The sequence below is a fragment of the Scomber scombrus genome, chromosome 13 (genome assembly GCF_963691925.1).
Source record: "Scomber scombrus chromosome 13, fScoSco1.1, whole genome shotgun sequence".
Lineage (NCBI taxonomy): Eukaryota > Metazoa > Chordata > Actinopteri > Scombriformes > Scombridae > Scomber > Scomber scombrus.
In genome coordinates, this window is record NC_084982.1 from 12431081 (window position 1) to 12456053 (window position 24973).

The 24973-nt window shown below is 38.0% G+C and overlaps 2 protein-coding genes across 2 annotated transcripts; both read left to right on the plus strand.

The window, feature by feature from the left end:
• The first annotated feature begins 4534 nt into the window (after positions 1-4534).
• Positions 4535-23518, plus strand: LOC133992779 (potassium voltage-gated channel subfamily E member 2-like). Its single transcript, XM_062431513.1, has 2 exons — positions 4535-4751; positions 23132-23518. Exon 2 carries the CDS (start codon positions 23132-23134, stop codon positions 23462-23464), a length of 333 nt encoding a protein of 110 aa, XP_062287497.1. The 5' UTR covers positions 4535-4751; the 3' UTR covers positions 23465-23518.
• Positions 7152-9287, plus strand: slc5a3b (solute carrier family 5 member 3b). Its single transcript, XM_062431512.1, has one exon. It carries the CDS (start codon positions 7152-7154, stop codon positions 9285-9287), a length of 2136 nt encoding a protein of 711 aa, XP_062287496.1.
• Positions 23519-24973: the final 1455 nt, after the last annotated feature.

Sequence of the window (24973 nt, forward strand, 5' to 3'; positions counted from 1 at the left end):
ATTGGGACAATTAATGGAATGGAGTCATTGTTAATGTTATTATTTACAGCTGTGCCTTTCTTGCTTCGACAAGTTAAAATGTCTGCATGAAAAGGGTCTATTAAATTTGTAGGAGTTACCAATAAGAATAATTTACTTTGGTTTTGACTCCACATATTCTATCCTTTCCAGTTGTCCCTAAAGTTAAAGTCAAACACATTTTAAAATTCTGACAGACAAATTAGACTGATTTGAATATGAACTGTGGTCTTGCTGCACCTTGAAAACAGAAACGGTTCCCCTCATCCTTGTTAGGACCATTTTCATGGCAGACATGTTTATAATAATAATGTTTATAATTAATGATTATAAACTTCTGCCTTCCATTTAGGTGATTCCAGTTTCAGGAGGTTTCACATGTTGTAGGTTTCAGTTCTGTACAGTATTTCTATTTGAAGTTGATAGTTCTCTATAGCAATCATTTACCTGCTTCGGCAATATGACAAAATCCCTTTATAAGACAAATGTAATGATTCTGAAACTGATACATTTTTTAATCGACTTGTTGAACATGACTTTGGGTTAAAATGGGTTTTAAGTGCACACAAGAACCAGCAAGTACAAGTTTACGTCTCTAGATGGAGCTCCTGCATTTGCAAAAACATTTGAACCTGACTGAGCTGCAACTGTCAAACCTCCAATAGTGAACTAAAGAAGGTTCAGGCTTCAGGTTTATAGTAGCAGTGCGAATCAATAGTTTCAAAGACAGTGCACTGACACATCACAAATATACACATTTTGTTATTTAGTATACAGCATGAGGTTAATATACAAATACAATGCAACATCCTTTTTCACCCAGAGCTTCCCCTGACATCCAGATGTTTAAACGAAATCTGAATCAATGTTGTCGTGTGAGATAAAGAGAGAGCTTGTGAGGAAACCAGGGAGAGGTGTGAACTGTGGTAATGAGTTATCATTACTCCTCTTGTAGTATAAACAAACACCACAAAGACTCCCTGGACATAAAAATTTGGGATTCAGCTGTCCAGAACACAGGACATGTTCCATTTAAGCGTATTAAACATGGTGAGATATTAAACATTAGGATGGTGATCTATGAAGTTCGCACAGTGACAAACCGCTGTATGTGTCTGATGGTTTGTGGGGACACAGGAGGATTCTTCATACATACTTGAAGACAACAACAAAGTTAAATGTATTGCATGTGCCACATTGGTAGAGGTAGATGTTTGTAAATCATTTACTGCAAAATTTTACAACCAATTTTCTTTATTTATAACACAGCCAATTATAGATACACAATAATGGTCAAAGTTCATATTACACCATGACACTGTGAGTCAGGATGGAAATCAAGCAAAGCCATAATTGAAGTTATGACTTCACCAACATGTCCTGAATGATCTCTGTACAGACATGTAAACTGGTTTATTTGAAAAGCAAAATGACTTTTATTTTTAGAAGTTTTACCATTTGAAAAAACAAAGAAAAGTTCATTACACTTACATTGAATAAAACTTAGATGTTTATTTTCACAAGCTAACAACACAGTATTTAACCATTTCTTGTTTGCATTTAATTGAAAGTCACAAGTACTAAGCAAGTCCTCAACAGGCTACTGTAGGCAACATCTGTTGGGTGACATTTTAAGAGTGGTTAGTGTAATTTGTGTGATCTATAAGAACCAATATAATTAATGTTTACAGCACTCACAGGCTTTTTACAGGTCTAATATGGATGCCAAATAGGGCTTCTAACAATCAGTAGACAGCTTGAGCACGAGCTCACTTTTATCATAGAAAATCTTTGTATAGATTCAATGAGACAATGCAGTGTTTTACCAATGGAAAGTATGACTAATAATAGAAAATCTCTGTTCTTAGGAACCCAGTACCTATTGGACTTGCCCATTGAGCTCTAAAAGTGGGACAGTCTGTTATTTTTGCATTAACATGATCTAAAGTGTAATAATCCTATCTGAAACTGGAAACTGAAACAGAATTAGTTTCACTTTTGAAATACTTTGAAATACAACTTTTTTTATTGCTATCACTAAGGAGGTTGGGTTTTTAGTTCTGTTTATCTATTGTATAACAAAATATCATGTTAAATATCATCATTTAACAGATGTGCTACTATGTGGCCATTTCTAAAGCACTTTGAAGTGTGGATGCTATTTTGTTTCTTCCAGTTGGTCCATATATGTATCTAGACAGTTGTGACCTCTTTTTCCATCAAGACAGTTTGTGCCATCATTTTTTTTTCGTTTTTTTTTTCTCCATTCAGCCCCACCAAATTTGGTTAGATGAATATTAATGCACTAACTTCATACTGTTTCCTTATGTGTTATTATTATATCTTATTCTTTCGCACTTATGTGAGTATGGCTGCATACAGGTTATCACAATGTTTAATATCGCTGTGATACGGTAGTTGATGTAGGCTGTTGTTGTCAATATATCCGTATCCGCTCCTCCCGCTAATTTTGAGTGACCTGCTGCTGGCGCTGAAGAACTACGCACCGCAAAAGCGCACGGCATGCAGGGAAATGCAGTTTTCTGTGAAATGGAAAATTCCGTTATATTCGTTAACAGGAGTGAGTGGAAATTTACCCTGCTTCCCTCCCTCCATATCATGCAGAGCTGTGTCTGCCTTGCAGAATGTTTTGTTGGAAGTCAACCATTCTGTTGTTAACCTTATTCTCATCTGAGGCTGTTGGCAATTATTAGGCTATTATGTTCACTGGGATATGACAATGATTATGACCATGGGGCAGATGTATATGAGCATAATATTGTATCATTATTATGTTATGTTATCATCATCATCATCATCATCGTTATTATTAGAAGAAGTAGTAGTAGCCTACTAGTAGTAGTAATATACTTTAATGTGTAAAGTATACAGAAGGAAATCTCATCAAACATTTTGTGGACATGGATGTGTTAAGAAACTGAAATGTCAAGTAGGGCTCTGACTGTGAAGCCACTCTGCGGGGAACTTTTCGCTTACTGACTGAGAACTGGAGATTTATATTTTCTCACATTTAAAAAAAAAAGTGTTATTAATACTAGGCTACTACTACTACTACTACTACTACTACTACTACTACTACTACTACTACTACTACTACAACTATTACTACTACTACTAATAATACAAATTGTATGTGTTTAAAGCCTAATTCATTGGAACCCTTGCTAACAGTATTGCACTGCAGCCTCATACAATGATGGCACACTTGCTACTGTAAATTAGGAGGTGGTGGTGTTGCTATGCTGCAAAATGTCAACCATTTCCTCTTGATCACTTGCCTGATGCTTCCCAGTGAACAGCCTCATCTGTGCCAGGTCACTTGAAAACGAAAACATGTGTTGCTTGCAAAAGCTAAGAGTATGCATTACTAAATAAAATTAAAGCATGCAAAATATCAAAGAAAAAATGTTTGAAAAATCCTTAACTAGTAAACCAATTGGCAGCTGCTAGCGGTTTCTATAATGATCCAGATTACAAACATCACCCTAAAATCTGATTAGAAATTACACCGGTGTAATCAGTCAGCCTAGGTGTTTCTAGTATTTTCTATCATCTGCAACACAGCAGTGTTTTCCTAGTTTAAGTAACCACCTTGATATCTATTTGTGGTTGCATGTTAGAGAAGAAGAATTTCTCTAAACTTAATTATAAAGGGTTTTGTTTCATAAATAGGGGTGTTAGTACGTTAATGGGAAACAAGCACAAATATATACAAATATCTATTCACAAATGCCATTTTAATTTTAAGTTAAGTCCCCCTTCTACTTAAAAATATGTTTTCTGCTTGTTCCAACAGTTGGATGTTTGAGCTTCACTCAGCAGAATGATGTATGTGGAGAGTTTGACACTAGGAGGCTGTTTTTACATTCATCTGCTGAATGTGGAAAGTTTCTCTGTGCTCAATGAAAATTGGATTTTAAGTGGTGGGCCTAAATGCATGATTTGTATCACAAACAGTTTAGAAGCAAATCCTGGTCCCTCGTCCAGTGTGCAACTGACACAAGATGTGAGGTGATGTGGAAACTTCAAACTTCCTATGCAGAAACACTGAGAATGGACTGGACAGTGAAGTCAACATTTTTTTAATGACAGAAAAAGGGTAGATTTAAGGATTTAAACAAGACACTTTTTAATAATCTTTGTTTGCCGAAAAACTCTATCAGACACAAATTATTATTCACAGGAGAGTTTAAAAAAACAAACACACACAGCATACAACTTAAAACATGTCTGGGGTGAGGTGAAAGTGGGTGTACTTAGTGGCTACACGGACAATTAAAAGGAACAATTTACCAATTAAAATGCACGTGTTTCTTATTTTTAACATGCAGGTCAATAATCAAGAGTCTGGGTTAAATAGCTGGAGCAATTTCCAGTAGGAGTTGATGCACTCGAACGCGTCACGGGTGAGCTACACGTGTGGGGCGGGGTCCCGGGCTATCTTCTACTTATAAACGAGTGGAGGCAAGCGGCATTGTCTGACGGCTATCAGCCCTCCAGTGAAAGACCCGGAACCCAAAAGGAAGAAGAAGAAGAAGTAAATTGTCTGCTAGCGTCAAGACACTGACGATAGAGCACCGACCCTGAAGAGGACGAGGGAGTCTTCATCCTCATCTCCTCATAAGGGGCGTGGAGTGGCTGTTTTAGCGTCTTTAGCTCGTCTGCTAAAAGCTACATATTTAGTGTTCATCTGTGTAAAAACAGTGGAGCCGGTGAGTCAGTGTGTGATAACCACTTGAGTACTCTGTTTTTTTAATCATGTAAAATATGTAGTCATATATGTCAGTGTTACGACTGCGAAGCTGCCTTTTCAGTGATGTCCTTGAATGTATTGTCTTTGTCAAACGTCTCGACTTGTCAGTGTGGAAGAAGCCAGGCCCACATTTTTAAGGCTGACGTCAGCCAGGCAGAAATACTTAAGGTTACATTAAATATCATACTTCTTTATAGTAGTAAATACACATTCATTAATCCTGCAGTACACAAAATGGCAACTACTGAGGAATACAACTCCTTTGAAGATGCGCAGCTTGTGCAGTCTGATGAATGAGTGACTGTTCTAGAAATTTCCTGCAGGTGCGTACTACATGCCTGGCCGTGGACTTGTGTCGCATCTCCTTTTTATCAACAAAGTCAGTCTCACGCTGTCAGCCACATCTGGTAATTAATTAAAGCAACATCGTTCGGAACACTAACTATATTATAGTAGGCTACCGTTTCATTATGGTGTCAGGTGGGGCTTATTTTTTGGAGTTGTTATTAATAAAAAGTCCTTTGCTATACATGTATGCTTTAGTTAATTGACTCATGCTTCATGCATGTCAGGGCTGGTTTGCCTCTGCCTCTGTCTGGGCAAATACCTTTTTGTATTCCTGGCACACACTCTCACTTTGAACTTTTTCATATAGCAGAGCTGCAGCTCCATTAGCACTGGTGGAAGTTAATAGTTGGTTGCACTTGAGTTAATATCCCCTTTCTGGAAGAGGAAGAATCACACTTGTTGTGTTTGTTATATGAGTCAGCCTGGGCTGAACATAGTATCCCGGTGGCATTAACACTATATTTTTACTGTTTTGGCAGTGCACTAAGTGAAGGCTCTTTAAAATAGGTCCTGGCATACTCGGATGGTAGTGCTTATGTTTGATTCCTGCATTATGTAACTTTGCAAATATAAAGATATTACTCTACTGAATGACATTGCTGTGTTTCAGAGCCAGGGTCTGTAGGACAGGAGTTGATGGGCTGTAGCCACTGATGGTAAAACGAAAACAAAGGCATCTTTTATTAAGAGGGACAGTTATGTATAAAGCCTGGTTGTGAAGACTGAGGCGTGGGGTTGTTCTCTACCATGCATGGTGAGCTAAAACCTCAAGAGATGCCAGACGTGTGTGTGTGTGTGTGTGTGTGTGTGTGTGTGTGTGTGTGTGTGTGTGTGTGTGTGTGTGTGTGTGTGTGTGTGTTAGGGAAAGAGAAGGAGAAGGAAAGAGAGATGCAAAACAGATGTGCTCACTGCATATTACTTTTGCTGAGATGTGAGTAATATGACCCATCTCACAATTATCTCCACAGATGAATTATTGAATTCTGAGCATAATAAATAAGCATTTTAGGCATACATAATACAAATTGTTCACTTCCAGGTTAAGTTAACTTGTGTTTTTGCCATTTTAAGCAAGATGGTTTAGAGAGGGTCTAGATTTGGTGATGTTAGTCTAACAGATCAGGATGTGTGTGTTGGGTTATGATTGCTAAGTCATTTTTAGGTAGTGTCATGTGTGCCTGTACTCTTAAATTATTCATGGCCAAAACTAACCGTTGCATAATTTTGAAGATGATTTTAAGTCAGACCACATTTTAGGTCCTGTAGGAACTGCATAGTCCTTGGCTTCACATGTTTGTTTCTTCTTGACTCTCCTTGATTTTGATTTCTTGCATAATGTTATTAAGCTTTCTTTGAAGTTTACAGTAGAACGGCTTGAATTCTTTTGTGCTAAAAAGATTAATCTGGAAAGTCATAGGCAGGCTAAACCCAAGGTCTGGCGCTGGAAAAATACTGCAGTTGCAAGACCAAATTAATTAAAATTACCAATCCTTTTAATCTTTCTGGGTTATAGAACAAAATCTTACATGAGTGATTTTAATAATCTTATGTTATTTATCATGATATGATGTTCAGTTTGACTCCAATAACTTTAATCCTCTGTTTCTATCCTGTTTTCAGACAGGCTGTTGTGAACTTTGATTTGTGTTCGGTGTATTTTCCTCTCAAATTAAGGCTCTAATGAGGCATTTTCTTTGTCTTTGCTGTCTTGCAGGAATGTTAACTGTAGACCTTTCTAGACCAGAGGCGTACAACATCCTCTTCTAAAACTAGAACGACCTCAGTGCCGGTGGATAACCCCCTCCGAAGCACACCTAGTGAATTTGACCTGACGGTGGATACTACAGCTTCCATCCAGACAGCAAACCAAAGCAGAGCATTTCCATTGCTACTTTTTTTTGCATTTGTTAAATCTATAACATTGACTATTTATATTCCATTTTTGGAAGGATTCGTATTGTTGTGCAAGTTTTTTTTTTTTTGTTTTTTTTTTTTAAAGTAATCCGTAAAAATGCGTCCTCTAATGGAAACAGCTGACATAGCTGTGGTTGCACTGTATTTTGTCCTGGTGCTAGTCATCGGGTTTTTTGCCATGTGGAAAGCCAATCGCAGCACTGTATCTGGCTACTTCCTGGCTGGACGTTCCATGACGGGGATAGTGATAGGTGCATCACTCTTCGTCAGTAACATTGGCAGTGAACATTTCATAGGCCTGGCTGGGTCAGGAGCAGCAAGTGGCTTTGCTGTTGGAGCATGGGAATTTAATGCACTTCTTCTTCTGCAGTTGCTTGGCTGGGTGTTTGTCCCTGTGTATATCCACTCAGGAGTCTACACCATGCCTGAGTACCTGTCGAAACGCTACGGTGGCAGCAGGCTAAAGATTTACTTTGCTTGCTTGTCTGTGTTGCTTTACATTTTTACCAAATTGTCTGTGGACTTGTATGCTGGAGCTCTCTTTATTCAAGAGTCCCTTGGGTGGAACCTTTATCTGTCTATTGTCCTGCTCATCAGTATGACTGCACTGCTCACTGTCACTGGTGGCTTGGTGGCAGTATTGTACACTGATGCCCTTCAGGCAGTGTTGATGATTAGTGGAGCCCTTACCTTAACCATTATCAGTCTAATCAAAGTTGGTGGGCTAGATGGTGTAAGGACTAAGTACATGCAGGCAGTACCCAATGTTTCTGCTATTATTGCCACTGGAAACTTCTCCTATTCTCCCTCCTGCCACATTGAGCCCAAGCCGAACTCCCTACGCATCCTTCGCGGACCTCTGGATGAAGACATCCCTTGGCCAGGCTTCCTTCTTGGTCAAACCCCTGCATCTATTTGGTACTGGTGTGCAGACCAGGTCATTGTTCAGAGAGTACTTGCAGCAAAAAACATTGCTCACGCTAAGAGCGCAACACTAATGGCTGGATTTCTCAAGATCCTGCCCATGTTTGTAATAGTCATTCCAGGCATGATCTCCCGGATCATGTTTGTAGACGAGATAGCCTGCATCGGGCCAGAGCACTGCATGGCAGTGTGTGGTTCGCAGGCTGGTTGCTCAAACATTGCCTACCCTCGCCTGGTCATGGCTGTGATGCCCGTGGGACTCAGGGGTCTGATGATGGCAGTGATGATCGCTGCCCTGATGAGTGATCTCGACTCGATCTTCAACAGTGCAAGCACCATCTTCACCCTGGACATTTACAAAAGTGTTCGGAAGACAGCACCTCCACGTGAGTTGCTGATTGTGGGCCGCCTGTTTGTTGTGGTTATGGTGGCAATCAGTATTGCCTGGGTCCCTGTCATTATTGACATGCAAGGTGGACAGACATACCTCTACATCCAGGAAGTTGCTGGCTACCTCACTCCACCAATCGCCGCCCTCTTCTTGCTAGGAGTGTTCTGGAAACGGTGTAATGAAAAAGGGGCCTTTTGGGGAGGCATGACTGGTTTCATACTAGGTACTGCACGACTTATCCTAGCCTTCATCTACCGCCAGCCTCGCTGTGACCAGCCAGATACTAGGCCTGCCTTCATTGTTCATGTCCACTACATGTATGTGGCTGCAGGGCTGTTCTGGATTTCAGGGCTGGTGGCTGTGATTGTCAGTCTCATCACCTCTCCCCCAGATGAGCAGCAGGTTCGTACCACTACATTCTGGGGGCTCCGCAACATTGAAAGGGCTCCCATGAAGAACAAAGAGGAAATGTACAAGTTGACTGACAAGAGCCATTGCAATGGCGATGGAAGCCTCCACAAAGAGATGCCTCCAGATGTCAGAAATGAGAGATGTCTTGATGGGGCAGATGTCAAACTGCTGGTCCCCTCAACTGACCATGACCCAGCAACCCCAAGTACAGAAACATCGCCTGTAACCACCCCTGCTGAGCGATTTGGTAATGGAAAGATAGAGATGATCCGAGGAGAGGAAGGCTGCGCCAGTAATGGGGTGACTAGCAGATGCATGCGTGTACTGTACTGTTTTTGTGGATTTAAGGACGGATCACAAAGCGCTCAGCAAAACGTGGTGCAGGAAGATGCCAGCGTCATTGCAGAGATGCTTTATGAGCCACCTAGAGTTAAACTTTTCCTCAACGTGGGCCTGGTATTTGTCTGCTCTGTGGGTATCTTCATGTTTGTTTATTTCTCATTGTAGTCCAAGCCTGCACTGAACTAATAGGGGCTGGTGTGGGGGCTCTTCTGAAGGTGAAAGTTATGTGAGGGTGGGGGGTGGGGGCTGTTACAAACAGTTGAATTTTCTGAAGATTCGAGAAGCTCTGTAATATTTACAGTTGTCTTTTGTAGCTCTCTAACAGAGATCCAAGCTTGTTCTAATCATTTTTTAAATGATTAAAGCTTCTCCACATAAAAAATGAAATGTTCTCCTTTATGACTATGAAGCTTATCTGGCACTGGTGTGTCATTTCTTGTACAGCGCTTGTTGTTAATCCTGCATTCAGAATATCTACTGGGATTTTTAGAATTGTTGTACTCTAAGCGAATTTAATATTTGCCTTATTTTACATATGCACTTGTTTTCTTTTTTTGTATGGAGACAAGCATTCTGTGATTTAAGCTTATTTTCCTTCTCTTGTTGACAGTGACTGTAGGCTTAGTTGGTGTAGCAAACAATTGTCTGTAGTAACTCAAAAAATCTTAGTTTATAGGCCATGACAGTTTTGTTTCGCCCACGGAACATTATGATTATTACTGCATTAGATCAGTAGAACTACAACTGTGTGATGAATATTTAATTTTATTGTAGCCTGGACAGTAATGTCAAGGTTGTAAGCAAATTACTTTTTAAATGTCCAATTATTGCTGGAGTGAATATATGTAAATCAGATCCAAGCCTCTCTTTTATTTGGGGACCATTATGAAGTTTGTAAAACAGGATTTAATGTTAAGTGCAATGAAGCATTCCTTCTCTACTGTTGTTGTGTATGGCCATTTTTTAAATAATTGATTTGATTTATGAATTGTATCAAAAATCATTGGTTATCAAATGTCAAGCTTAAACATAATATCTGTTATTATGTATGTTTGCATCACGGAAGATGGAAAGAAAAGCACAAGATTAAAAATTATTATTCTTTTGTAAGATCTTTTTTTTTTATCCTAAGAGAGTAATAGCCAAACTTACTATAATATGGTACTCAACCATTTTGATCGGCTGTTCAGTTTGTCATATCTGGAGCTGTACAGCTGTTGTCTGAGATGTATTTCTACTACTGTCTTTTTGTTTTTGATGTTTTTTTGTGTTTGGCAGTATTCTGTTACATTTAAAAAACAACATACAACTTTTAATGCACTACTGTTGCATCATAACAAAAAGCCACAAGCACCAATGCTTGTGATTCTGTATCAACTTATAGTTTATGCATATATAATTTTATGATTCACATTGTTAAAAAATGTGTTTAGTCTGTTGCATTATGTTAACATTGTGTACAGTATAATTCTGGGCTCATTGGGTCACCCACACTATACATTTCTTCTATGGCAGGAAATCTCTTGTGTATCTACTGTGTGTATCAATGTATGTTTAATGTAACTTAATGTTGTTTCAAGTGCATCTTTTTTACACCTCCTTACCAAATGTGTCTTAGTGTGCAATGCTTAAATGGAAAAAAAAAAGTCAAGACAGACAACACAGTAAATGAATGGTTTAGTTTTACGTCCTGAAACTTTTGTTCAGTGAATACCACATTTGGTTAGTCACGTGATAAATCAGCTTTGTCATGTAGTACATTTTCAGTTGGAATCATATCAGCAGAGAATGATAATGCACAGCAGAAATGACATTTCATTTTGTTGCAGGATTAGCAGATCACTGGATGAGCTTGCTCACATTTTCAACGGTAATTCAACCAGGTGCAACTACAGTAGTTGCTGGGTTCCTGGATTGTGGTCATTACTACACCTTTACACACTGTAAGGTGTACAGACAACAACTCCCAACCCCCAGAATACAAAAAGGAAGAGCTTTTATACTTTATTGTGGAATTTGACAAGTGTTGACTGACTTTAGTCCAAAAAGCCAATCCTTATCAATGTCTGGTACAAATGACGCATAACATAAGGAGGATTGATAAGTGATGGGATGCTGTATGGGAAACCGCTTTAAATCATTTCCTTTGTTTCTGAGATAATATACATTGTTATTTTTATGGATTTTATTTTTAGAGACTGAAAATAAAGTTTTGTGGAGACAGAAAGACAAATGTGTTTTATTTTTCATGTTGTGAAAGAAATCAAATGACAGCAGGAGATTATAAAGTCCCAGCCCCTCTGGAACTTTGTTGCCACACTAGATGGTGTTGGTTAAAAGATTCATTGAAGTTTTGCTCACAATTATCCATTTGAAACAGTGTCATTTTAATGTGCAATTAATTTCTCAGTTGATTTGTTGACTTGTAGATTATGAAAGGATATTGTAACAGCAGAGACATTATTTGTGCATCATGTGATTATCAGCTGGTTGTTTTCACTTTGTTTCTCAAGTCTGTTTTTAAAGAAATTACTGATTTTAATTTGAACCTGATTAGTTGAATACCCCATTGCAAATTTATGTCACATTGTGAAGATGTTGAAGACTTTTTTTTTTTTTTTACCACTCCATATATTTTAGGGCCTTTCTGTTATTGTTGGCCATGATTACATAAACCCCAGTGAGGCTTTATTAATCTGCTCACAGCCAGAAGAGGATTGGGTTACTCCAGGATTCAACCAATCAAAAAGCTAGGATCAGTGTGGTTTACAGATCTACACTTCTTACCAGTTTAGCTCCATACATCAAATTTACTGTCTGTCGACCACATATCGCACCTGGCAATATACAAAACTCAACAATGTCATGTGGTTAGGTAATGTGTTGACTAACACTGTGTTTTTAAAAGCGACCCAATCAGCACTGTAAAATTAATCTTTCTTTTAGTTACAGGGTACTATTTAGAGACCATGATCTTTATTCCTATGTAGGCAATGACTCATCACTGACGCACTAGCTTCAAATAATGCAGCATACACACAGCCACAGGAAAGAGGGAGGCTAGGAACAACATTTTAAAAGTGGTACTGTGACTGAAGCAGGTACATCAGTAACTGATAAAGGTACATTTAAACCATTTAATGTTTCCTGAAAACTGGAGGAAGTGCCCAGTTTTGTTCATAAAGGAAACTGAAAAAGGTTGACCCTACTTCACCTCTGCTGGAGGAGAACTGCACCCTTTTGCTCCCTTCAGGCACAATATCACATAAATGATTAATTGAACAATAAATTCCTTGTCCCAGTGTTAATATTGAGATGATCATACTATGCCTTCTCTGCCCTTAAACACTACAACTTTAATATACCTATTTTAGTTGCTGTAGTTGTATTGTAGTTGCTCAACACACACTTTATGTTTGACAGCCCTGTAATTCAGAGTATTTTGAATTATTTGTCACTTATCATTCCATCTCTCCTACACATTTCAATCCTCCACCAACCCTAACCCGAGTCATACCCTCCCTCTTTCCAAGAGGAAAGTAATGATATTGTCCTTGTGGAAAAGTACTGGCATCCAGGCCAAGCTTTGTTCATTGTCTATTTTGGACATTGAAAACACGAACAATAGTCTGAAACAAATGCTCCAAATGGCTTCACTACCTTGTAATAATGATATTAGATGGGATGAATTGTGCTGTCAATAGCCACATGTAACATGCACAAAAGTTTTCAAAGATGTAGTCATTTTTATATTATTAGGGCCCGAGCACTGATCAGTGCGAGGCCCTATTGTATTTGTCCTGATTATTATTATAGTTCCTATAAAACAAACGCCTTTTTGACAGCCTAAAGGTGCCCCAAAACTCACCAAAATGAGGGCCCGTTCATCGCTGCTTGCAGCTTTAATTTTACTTATTGTACAGTTATGTGCTATGGGTTCAAAATGTTGTCTGAAAATTAAAACTTTTCCCAAAACCGCATGAAAAGTCAAATTCACAGATATAAAAGTTAGATAACTAAGCAGAATAACAAAATGTTTCCTAGCATAACAACATATCAGTGTCAGATGCCCTCTGTGGAGAATAACATACCATTATTTTCCATGCTGAGCAGGACTTTCTTCAATGAAACACCATAAATTAAATGTAATCTACTAAGTCTGTACTTACATCCTATTGGCTGTCTGTGTGTGTCTTTACAGTGCCCCAGCCATCAGCTGATGTTATGTCAACTTATTATTACTGTTTGGGATCTTTTAGGTTGGTAATCTGGTGGCCTGGGATGCATAACACAGAGACATTCATACCCTGAATTGATCTTCTACATGCAACACTTCCTGTCATGCTGTCTACTGCCTCCAACAAGCTTTACTAATCAAATGATTCAGGTTATAGATGCATGGTTAAGATAGGGCATAGGGTTGCGTTGAAGGTCTCAAAACATTTTGCAAATCTATTTCATGAGACAAGTGTGTAGGAGAGGGACAAATGGATCAGAAGTTGCAAACAAACTCTTGCACACTGTCTCACTTGCAATGCTGCAATGATGCATTTTATTGCGACCTTTCCGGTGCTAGACCATCAGCAACAAATAGTTTAGTCAATTTAGAAATAACTTGGCTGGAGGTGTGCTGGCCGTCTGCAATCTTTTCACCAAACATCATCATCATTGTGGCTGTTTCTGCTTGTACTATTCCTCCCTGCATTATTTCTAACTGATCCACTGAACAAATAGCCCCAAATACCTCCATATGTTGTTGTTTTGATTGTTTTTTTAGTGCCACTAACAAAGCTCTGCTAATTCAATGTGGAACACATTTGATTTCCTGTATATTCTTCACAATAAAAGTCTCCTGTTATATTGATTATAATAGTATGCATATATCAACTGCAGATGAATTTCATATTGTAAGAGTTACTGCGCACATGTCTTGGTATCCGGCTTGATGGCTTGATGGCTTGATATTTAAATATCATATACAATCTTAAGAAATTGGCCCATTTTACAGAAACAGAACCAGCTTTCCAGTTTTCCTAGGTGGATTATGGGGAAGTAATTTATAGAAATGCTGCTCCTTTCCCTCCCATTGACATGATCTATAATTCTTCCCTCATTTTTATTATGGGTGACAGTCAAGGTACTCACTATTGCATCCAGAATGTTAAGGTGGGTTGTCCTTCACTAGCAGACAAGTGTAATAAACATTGGTATTTTTTTAGTTTATCTGTAAAATCCTTGTTGGAAAACTACCACCTTACATTGAAATAATGCTGGATTGGAACTTTGGACCCTATTTACCTCGCTCAAATGAGTGGCTTATTCTTAAGGTCCCCCGAGCATGTTCTGACATTGTCTTTTATTTTAAAAGAAGAAAAAAAAAAATCAATACTCTATTAGCCTTTTGACAGTTTTAAACCATGATCATAAACCTCCCTGCTTCAATGTGTGAATGTTTTTAATGATTTTTAAAATTCTCATCTGTGTTTTGTCCCTTTTATTTATTTATTTTATTTTATTTTTTCTGAAACCTGACATCATTGTAAATAAGGGCAACCTTCAGTTTAAATAAAGGTTTGAAATGAAATGTTGAGCTTAGGAGGAGGTGACATTTTACAACATGTGTTAAAATGCCTTATATGTTTCTGACAACAGACCAACAAACAATGTACATTTCATGTAACAGCTGGGTTGGACAAGGATAAGTGCCAGTTAGGCAGTTCAGGGGTAAAGTTGGTCATCAGGCTTGCTGACCTCTCTCACTCTCATGGAGAGAAGCAAATTGTTTGGGTTTTTTACATTTTATTTGTGAACTAATTAACTGATTAACAGATTAATGTGTAGATGTCTAAATGTATTGTTTTTGCAATTCAGTAAAAATACCACAACTTTGCAGTGCATTACTAGTATTGTGATACAGATAATCATATAATACTATTATATATTAGCTAAAAAGATACACATTTGATATGAGGACAATCAACTTTAAAATGTGTTCGAGCAATTAAAATTTCAATTTAGCATAATCCACTCAATATCATTATGGCTTTCCAGAGATTCCTGGACATAGTGTATTTTAAAAACAAACAATAAAACAGATTAAATGTATGACACTGTAGCAACGCCTATCAATATCTGCCTCAAGTGATTTTTTTATTACAAGCATACTTATCCAGGTAGCATATCATTTAGTTCACAAGAGTTGCAAAACTGTGTGGGACTTCCTCTCTAAGTCTCATCTCTGCTTTCATTATAAAAACCAGGAGAGACTGGAGCAATCAGAGGATATTAATGGCTGAGAGGCACAGTACAAAATGTAATGTTTTGTTTTATATATTCTTATAATGAATTATCTAACAAAATATCATTGCAATGAAAAGATTTAATTGTGGTTATTAAGACCGTGCCGGAACTGAAATAAAAAAATACTGCTCTTATTTCTGATATGGGCCTGCCCAAATTGTTATTAAGCTCTAGAAATATACACATTCAGTTTTAAATAGATATAGGTCATTTGGGGCTTTTCTTACTCCAGTATAATAGCAACTTGTTATTCAGCCATTTTGAAACTTTAAAAACATCCTGTTATTCTTTCTTTTTGGGGTGACATTGGACGCAGCCATGGAGGGAATGTGATGTGACCTTTCAAATATACGGCAAACACGTAGTCAATGCATTCCTGTCATTCCCCATACACAGCCCCGACTAAACTACAGCGGCATGCCTGGGATTCTGGCATTAATCCACGGAGTAGGGCTTCAATGGGAAAAGGAAATATTTACCTCCTTTAGTAATAACAGCGGGAAGAATAGTGTCTAGTTCCACGGCATAATGAATCATAATCAATGAAGCATACACTTGTGAAGTTGTTTCCTTTATTTCAGGTTAAAACCACTAGTGACAACAACAATCAACAACAAAGCTCTTATGACATATGAACAAAAATAGCAGCTCATGTAATGAAGCAAACCATATCAACAGTTCTCATTCTTCAAAATCATAATCTATGTAGAGAAAAACAATTCTTATCACTGACAGCATGGGATTATGAACTTCCAAAAATTAGGTGAATGTATATGGAAATATTTAAGACAGAAAAGAGTGAGACAGTGACCCCTCAGGTTAAAGTGTGTAATGTTTCAAGCTGACTTGTTCTCTTGGATATCTCCTACACACCTGACCCAAATCTTTAAGTCTCCTTGTGCAATTTCCTGTGGGAAGCAACATATTTTAATTACAGTATGAAAGATAGAAACGTATGTTGCTTAATTATGCTGCAGGGTCATAAAGAAATGAATTTTACCACTGTTTTGGCCCCACCTGCCATACGATTCTTCCTAGTCCTGTGTATTGTGTTATTGTTTTGTTGAAGAGTATTGAATTTTGCTCCAAGAAAGAAAAACAGTTTATGCCTTGGATTTCTCAACACTCAGATGAATGAAAAAATATTGCGGGAGAGAAAGATGATTGTAGAATTATGGAAACCCTGGAGGATGGGTGTGTCAGCAGAAGTACAGTATATACACATGTCAATAGAGTTGATTGTTTGGATAGCTCAGGCTTGGGCATGTAGTTAAGCTGCTGTACTGTTGATGCACTACTGCTCCAGTGATCATCATGGCCAGATAAACCCATAACCATGTTCCCCAAGTGTGAGGCCAATTACCTCTGGAAACCTTCTATTCTGTGAGTGTGTGTGTGTGTGTGTGTGTGTGTGTGTGTGTGTGTGTGTGTGCGCGTGTGTGTGCGTGTGTATGCATCCCGTTATCTTCAAGTAATTAGTAGTGACAGTGTGATAGTGATATTTGCCCAATCAATATTTTTGGCATTTTCCATATGCCACTGACTGTACTGAAACAATGAATGTGATAACCTACTGACACATACATAAAATAAACTCAGAATAGAAAATGAAGTTGAGTCATTTGCCTTCAGCAGGACTTCAGCATGATGGCAATTGTCTAACTGGCATGATGGGCCAAGCTTTGGATTTCTCCTCTTTGTCTCATAATTACTGTAGCAAAAATCAGATGGGGGACCCTGGAACAAAGTTGTATCAAATGGGTGTCCATGGTCTTATTGGTCTTATGGGTCTATGACATGAAAAAGTTTGAGAACCATTGGTCTTTATTAATCATCAACTGCTGAGATTACTTGCATAGGACATATGCTTTAGACTTGGTCTTTTAACACGATGCATGTAGCCATCAAGTGCTGATTTCTCATTTTAAAATGAGTCAGCCAGAAACATTAAAAAGTCAGTTGGAGATGGTGTTTTCATCCATCTCATGGAGCTAGCTAGTTACACTTGATCAAATCTGTCAGTGACTATTTGAAATGTGCCACTTTCCACACAGTGGCTTTAACAGATCACTGTATAAATACGTTGACTGTTAGACACACCCTAAATGTTCACATAGAAAGCATCAGAGAAGTTCCACTGTTGATCTAGATTTTTAAGCAAATCCCTTTGTCATTAAATATTTCTTTTTGTTAATCCATCTTGTAAGTGGCTGTCTGCCAAACAACAATTTAGCATATCAGTTGGCTGTATAGGCCTGTTTTGTAATTTATGGTTTAGGGATTAACATAGGAAATGGTAAAAAATAATGATGCAAAACATAGACCATCCTAAACTGATAAACAAGGGGTACTACAAATGTCAAGAAGTCTGTTTTGTGCCACACCGTTGTCACAACATGTTGTTGTACAGCTATGGCTATGGCAGAGTGGCCTCACATTGTGGCCTCTCAAAATAGGTAATGATAGACTCTCTGGGATGTCAGTTGGGAACATAACAGATTTCCCCATTTCTGTTGTTGTAGTTCAAACTTTGCATTATACATAACAATAATGCACCTCTGACTGCGACAGTAAAAACCCTATGATAGTATCTCTAGTGGGTGTCTTTTCCATTATAAACTGGCTGCAATATTCATTAATATACAGTCTGGTATTGGTCTTAAAATTACCTCTACTCTATAATAACATGAACAACTTGCATGTATTTTCCTTGTGAGGCCAAATTTCACATGTATTTACCATCATAGCAGATCAGTGAGATAATAAGGGCAATGATCACGTGCAACAGTGGTAATGAAAGCAAGGACTTTCATTTGCGTGTGTGGAAAAGTACAGCTGTATTGTAACCCCTAATTCCAAACAAATCAGAGGGGTGAGGTCACTTACTCCCATCACATGTTACTACATGAATTATTTTTATTGAACTGAAAACCCAATGAACCATTTGAATAGAGAGTTAGCACCTCTGTCACTCTACTTTGAATTTGGGGAAGTTTACCCTTCAGAAACCCCAGCTAAACTCGTAATCCGAGATAGCATTATGTTTGTTAAACACAGTTCACACAGATCTCACATTTATTTCCGTGTCTCTATCTTAATCATCAACCACTGAGATTATTTGCATCAGACTTACAGGCCAAGACTCTGTCTGTAGCCATCAAGTGCTGATTTAACACTCCCTTGGTTCTCATTTTAAAATAAATCAGCAAGAAACGGTAAAAAGTCAGTGAGACACGGTGTTCCCTTCCATATTATGGAGCTAGCTAGTTACACTTGACCAAATATGCCTGTGGCTGTGTGCCAAACAACAATTTAGCATCTTAGCTACCATGTAGTTGGCTGTATAAACCTGTTTTGTAATTTATGGTTCAGGATTTAGCAGAAGAAATGGTAAAAAAAAATGTTAAGCATAAGCTTTCTTAAATCAACAAACAAGAGGCAGTGTGATGTAAACATGCTTTTGTATACTATCCCACGTCTTAATCAGAAAATTGTATATTCAGAACAAGTCCAAATTTGGAATATCCAAATGGAATATGCTGTTTACATGAACCCCTATCAAATTCGGAATGGATGTCTGTTCCATTATGAACCGGACAGTTTTGTATTGGTCTTAAAACTACCCCAAATCCATAATAACCTGAAGTTCTCGTGTATTTACCATCACAGCTGATAGTAAGATAATGATAATAATTATGCTTGATAATCAATCAATCAATCAATCAATCAATCAATCAATCAATCAATCAATCAATCAATCAATCAATCTTTATTTGTATAGCGCCAAATCACAACAAAGTCATCTCAAGGCACTTTACACATAGAGCAGGTTCTTAACCGTACTCTTCCGGTTTTAATTTTAAAGAGACCCAACATTCCCACATGAGCAAGCACTTGGCGACAGTTGCAAGAAAAAACTCCCTTTTAACAGGAAGAAACCTCAGGCAGAACCAGGCTCAAAGTGGGCGGCCATCTGCCTTGACCGGTTGGGGTAGAGAGGAGAGAGAGGAAGAATAGGAGAGAGAAGCACATTGAAAATCAACCTTTGAAGCTAGTAGGTCCGGGACTGGAATCTGTCATCCGGACGTCTACGGGCCCGGATTACCTGTGAGACGAGAAAGCACAGACAACTTCGGGGAAGAAGTTTATGTTATTGAATGCATTAGTGGTACATGAGTGTTAATGGATATAGATGGATGGATAGAGAGAGAGAGAGGAGGAGAAGAGAGGAGCTCAGTGCATCATGGGAGTGGAAGTCCCCCGGCGGTCTAAGCCTATAGCAGCATAAACTAGGAGCTGGTCCAGGACAAGTCTGGCCGGCCCTAATTATAAGCTCTAATAATAATAATTATTAAAGCTTATTAATTATTAAAGCTAATTATTACCTGCAACAGGAGAGGGAGTAGTAACGTAATCAAGACACCACTATTTGTATGTGTGGAAAAATACAACTGTACACCCCTAATATCAAACAAATCAGGGGAGAGATTTTGAAGATTTGAATTACTCCCATCACATGTTACTGCATGAATTAGTTCTACTGAATTAAAAAGCAACCTGTTGAATTATTTGAATTGCAAGTCATGCTTTGAGTCTGTGTGCATAAATAAGTTGGCTAACTTTGGCGTCAGTGCCTGTGAATCTGCATTTCAGTTTATGTAACAAAGAAGCCTAGTAGGGGAGTTTATGGTTCACCAGCTCCGGTGGCAAAGCTCTCTCTTTTCCATATGTCAGTCTTGCCTTGAGGTTTCTGTTCCTGTCCATCTCTGACTGCTGATGTTTTATCCAGCCAGGCTTGTAATAAAGTCACTGCGTCTCTGGTTATTTCAGTCCACAGCTTGTTTACACCCAGAGGGAGCTGTCCTTCACAATATTTTTGTCGCCCCTTTGAATTTACTCAAGTATTTACATGTAAAAAAACTATGTCACAAGTGCAATGCATTCTACTCCTTTATATTAATGAAAGAGTCTATAATTTGTGGTTCATTGGACAGATATTTTAACATGAAAAAGCCTTAACAGAGTCATGGGTACCATTATTATATAAAAGTCAAATACATTCAACTCAGCGTTCTTTATGTTGAGGGTAAACATATAGTCCAGCTTTGAAACCTTTGTCAGTGCAACTCAATAATAAGACACGATTTGGGGTTCATAGGTTTGAAGTAATTGCTTGATAATTATTTAAATTATAAGTTATAGATCAGTTGTAGTTGAACTGCTTGACCATTTTCTCAGACCAAAATCCATTGCTGTTGAATCGATGTATTGAAAACATTTCTAAAATTACTTACTAACATTAAAGATGCAGGCGGCTCATTATAAAGTGGGGAAAAAAACAAACCCAAACCCACTGCATTTATGGATGATCAACCTTTATAACTGCATTATTACCAAATGAAAGTTCAAACACCAGCCAAGGGATTTTTCACAATCTGGCAACCCAAAACTTTTTCTTATTACTCATCTCTGAAGCATTAGACAATTATTAATTAACAATTAATAAGACAGTTATGAATTATAATCCTTTTACTAATAGTGGTTTATTAAAAAGCATATCTTTACTTTTTGTTTATATTTCAGATTTGGTTTCTTTTTATCAGAGTGTATTATGCCAGGATAGTTCTACTTTTGCCATAGAGTGAAAGATATATCTGCTGCTCTGCGTGATTCTGTTGCAAGTAAAGCTGGTTAGGTGGATTTGGTATCACTCTCCTTTAGTGAGGGAAAAGTGATATTCTGGTTCCCTGCAGTCAGTGCATTTCAACACACATAGTTTTGTAACTTCCTTTCATCACTCTGAGCCAACAGAGAAATTCCTTAACTCACCAAAACACCAAGACATTAGGTTGTGAAACATGATTATTGAGATATTAAAAAGGTGCAGAAAAAACAGACTTTAACATGCATGGCATGGCAATGTGGAAACTTTGTGGATAAACATAACCTAATTTGTGTTTAATACTAAATTTTACTTTACCATATATGCATATATATTTCCATAATTCTTCCATACTTTTAATTTGCATAACACACCAATTGTAAGTTTTTGCATTGTAGATAAAAGTGTCTTTACAGTATTTTTTTGCACAGTTCAAAAATATCTTCTAAAAACATTGCACATGAATTTAATCAGATAAAGGTCTTGTTACTGCTTGTCCCTTTCCGATTTCTGTTGTCTCTTCACTAGTCCCCCATGCTATGGAATTTTACCAGATACAAACTCATTTTCAGTTCCACTTTTTCACTTTTACAGAGCAGAGAGTCAGCATAGTGTCCCGCTGGCACTGCAAAGCAAAACATAAATGATCTGGGAATGATCAGAAGTGGTGGGAGTCATCCGCTCCCGCAGTGTAGCCCAGAGGGAAGGAACAAAGCGCTTTCAAACACAGGATCCAGTTTCAAGCATTTGGGTCGGCAAACAGATAACACACTCAAGTGTCCTTGAGCAAGACAATGGATCTCTAATGACTGCAGGATGCTGCTCTGTAGCTGATACCTTACATTATGTTAAATTAAGACCCTATTCCACTTCCTTACTGAAGCAAACAGCACACACTTCACAAGAAGACAAATAATGTACATTTTTTATGTTGCTCAAATATTTCACTGGAGAAATGTAAATGCTTGTGAGTTTGACTATTAAATGCATCATACTGCCATCTAGTGACAGCAACGCTAAACAGCTGTAGACTGAAAATTAACATTCCCTTGTGTTCTGCTCCCCCAGTGTGGGCAAATTGGGATTTACAGATAAATAAACAGACTAACCATCCACTTTCAAACCAGTTAGGTCAATCTCCCATTACGCCTGCACTGTACTTGATTTGCATTCTTCTCTCTCTGAGGGTGACTTCCAGTGCTCTCCCCTTTTTATCAGGTAAGGGAAATATCAGTGTTTGTAACCTAACATATTCAAGGTCATGCCTCACAATCTGTCCCACACACACACACACACACACACACACACACACACACACACACACACACACACACACACACACACACACACACACACACACACACACACACACACACACACACACACACATACACACACACACGCACACACACACACATAGTCAAAATCCACTCCAAGTGAAAAAGATTAAAAGAGTAAATAAAATATGAGCAGTGTTGAACTTGTGGGGTAGAAAGCTAAGCACTTTGCTGCTCTGTACTGCTCTCACTCCCAAGATTTACAGACCAGTTTATGGTGGCCTCCAGAAACCCGGCAAAAGGTTGGTACATTATAGAAAAACTGACACAAAGTATTCTATTCTGTGTTTCATTTTACGCTTCCAAACCCTTTTTCTCTTCTTCATACAGTTTTCTGTTGAGTTGTGCTTGAATGAGGGTAAGTGGGTAGACAAAATCACTTTGAAGCAACCAAATCACAGTCTGCACACCAATATTTTGGCCTTTCGTTATATATCTTCTTGTATGTTGCTTTTAATACATATCACAGTCAGACCACTTTTTTAGCGGATAAATGGTCAGTATATGTACTGTATATGACTCACCTTTTTATCAAAGTTTAAGGTGCTAATTGGTGTTTGTTGACTAGACATTCTGTTTTTTAGTCAACGATTTCTTCTCTTTCTCTTATTCAGTTGTAGAATTGCATGAGTCTAATGTTCTGTAGTTGTATAAAAGCAAATAGCAAACAGTGCAAAGCGAAACTGTTCTTGTTTTTTTCCTCCTACTAGATGAGTGCATCTCATTGGACCAACTTGACCCTTCACCTGGAGGAGTCCCTGACCAATGCCTTGGGTCATTACCTTGACAACTGGAGGCGTAATGCGACAGCTGCAGACAACGCTTTGGACAAGACTTTGGCTGAGGAGAACTTTAGAAACGTCATCTGGTATCTGGCGGTGATGATTGGCATGTTTGCCTTCATTATTGTGGCCATGCTGGTGAGCACAGTCAAATCCAAAAGAACGGAGCACTCCAATGATCCCTACCACCAATACATCAAAGAGGACTGGACTGCTCAGTTGCAACAGGGCGATGTCATAACTAACTTTGCAGCTATATAATGCACACAGAAACACTTTCATCAGTAGCAAGAATAGCAGCAACAAAATGTTCCATCCCTGATAACCTTTCTTTTGCTGTGAATGTTGCTCATACTGGTCAAATTTGTGATCTGAATAATAAAATCTAATCAATATTGAGCATATAATTTGTGGTCTGGCTCCATCTTCAGTCCATTAACATCAATAATGCATTTACAGTGTTTCACAATCTTTTTTGTCTATATCCCCCTCAGCCCTTTCAGATGAACTCCAACATCACCGCCCATCATGTTCCAAATATTCATTTGAACTTACATTAAACTGAATGTTATTTAATACAGTCAGTGATATATAACGAGATATTGTTACATTTCATTTCTTATACAAGAGCAATCCTTGAACTGCTAATGTTTTGGCTTGGTCCTTTTTTTCATGATGGGTGAATTTTTCATTTGCACTACTACAACTCATATCTATTACATCTCTCAACAGCAGCAGAGACCCGCTCTGTGCAATCGGACCTTGTAGTCTGTGGGTTATTGTTCAGGCCTTTTTTCTATGAAAGCATTATGACATGTTACAGTAGGAAAAGCACAGGTGTAAACAATTAAATTAATTAAAATGAATGAATTTTATACTGTATGTCTACTGGGACATTTGAATAGAACGGATTCATCGTTAATGAGATCAGTAACTTGTGCTTTTCCTACTATGACAATTCAAAATGTTTGCTGTGAAAGAGGTCTGTTGACAATAAAAGCACTTAAAATCACTTAAAATTGTGGAGAGAATACCCACTGTGATGAAATCCTCTGCCAGAGAACCACTGCATAAGGGTCTTAAAGTCCATCTCCACTCTTATGTGGTTTAGAGTTTGACACTAAAAAACTGTTTTCAACTCAGTTTTTAGCTTAGGAAAGTTTCTTTGTGATTACTAAAACTCTGAATTTAGGTCGTATATGTATGAGCACACCTAGTTAGGAATCAGTCATGTTCAGTATGCAACATAAACATGTGTTGAGGAAAATTGAAACCTCCAGTTCACATACACTGCAAACAGATTTTAGAGTGAAGTAAGAAACATCTTGTGTCCAACAGTTAAACTTTGAAATGAAAACATTGATTAGGGTATGAATATGCAAATAATGAGGTAGGATGAGTAGTAGTCATTTTAAAATTTCTAACCAGGTATTTGAACTTTCTAATGTAAAGATCACAAAAATCATAATTCAAGACAGAGTGTTTTTGTATGTCATAAAACATGTCTGAAGGGGATCTTTAAACTTTTAGGAGTGGTGTTACTGCAGCTCTTGTGTTTCAGCAGCACAGACACTGTCCTACCTGCAGAGGTCAGCAGAGGCTCCTTTCCAAGAATATCCCACTGCTTTAGGCACTAATCATGATGAAGAGGTTTAGAGAGGGAGGTGCAGCTGCTGCTTTGTCAATAGTTAAAAAGGACATATGTGAAGATGAAATATAAACAGAATAAGGGGAAGATTTTTGGATTAATGTATGATTTGTGAACACGTT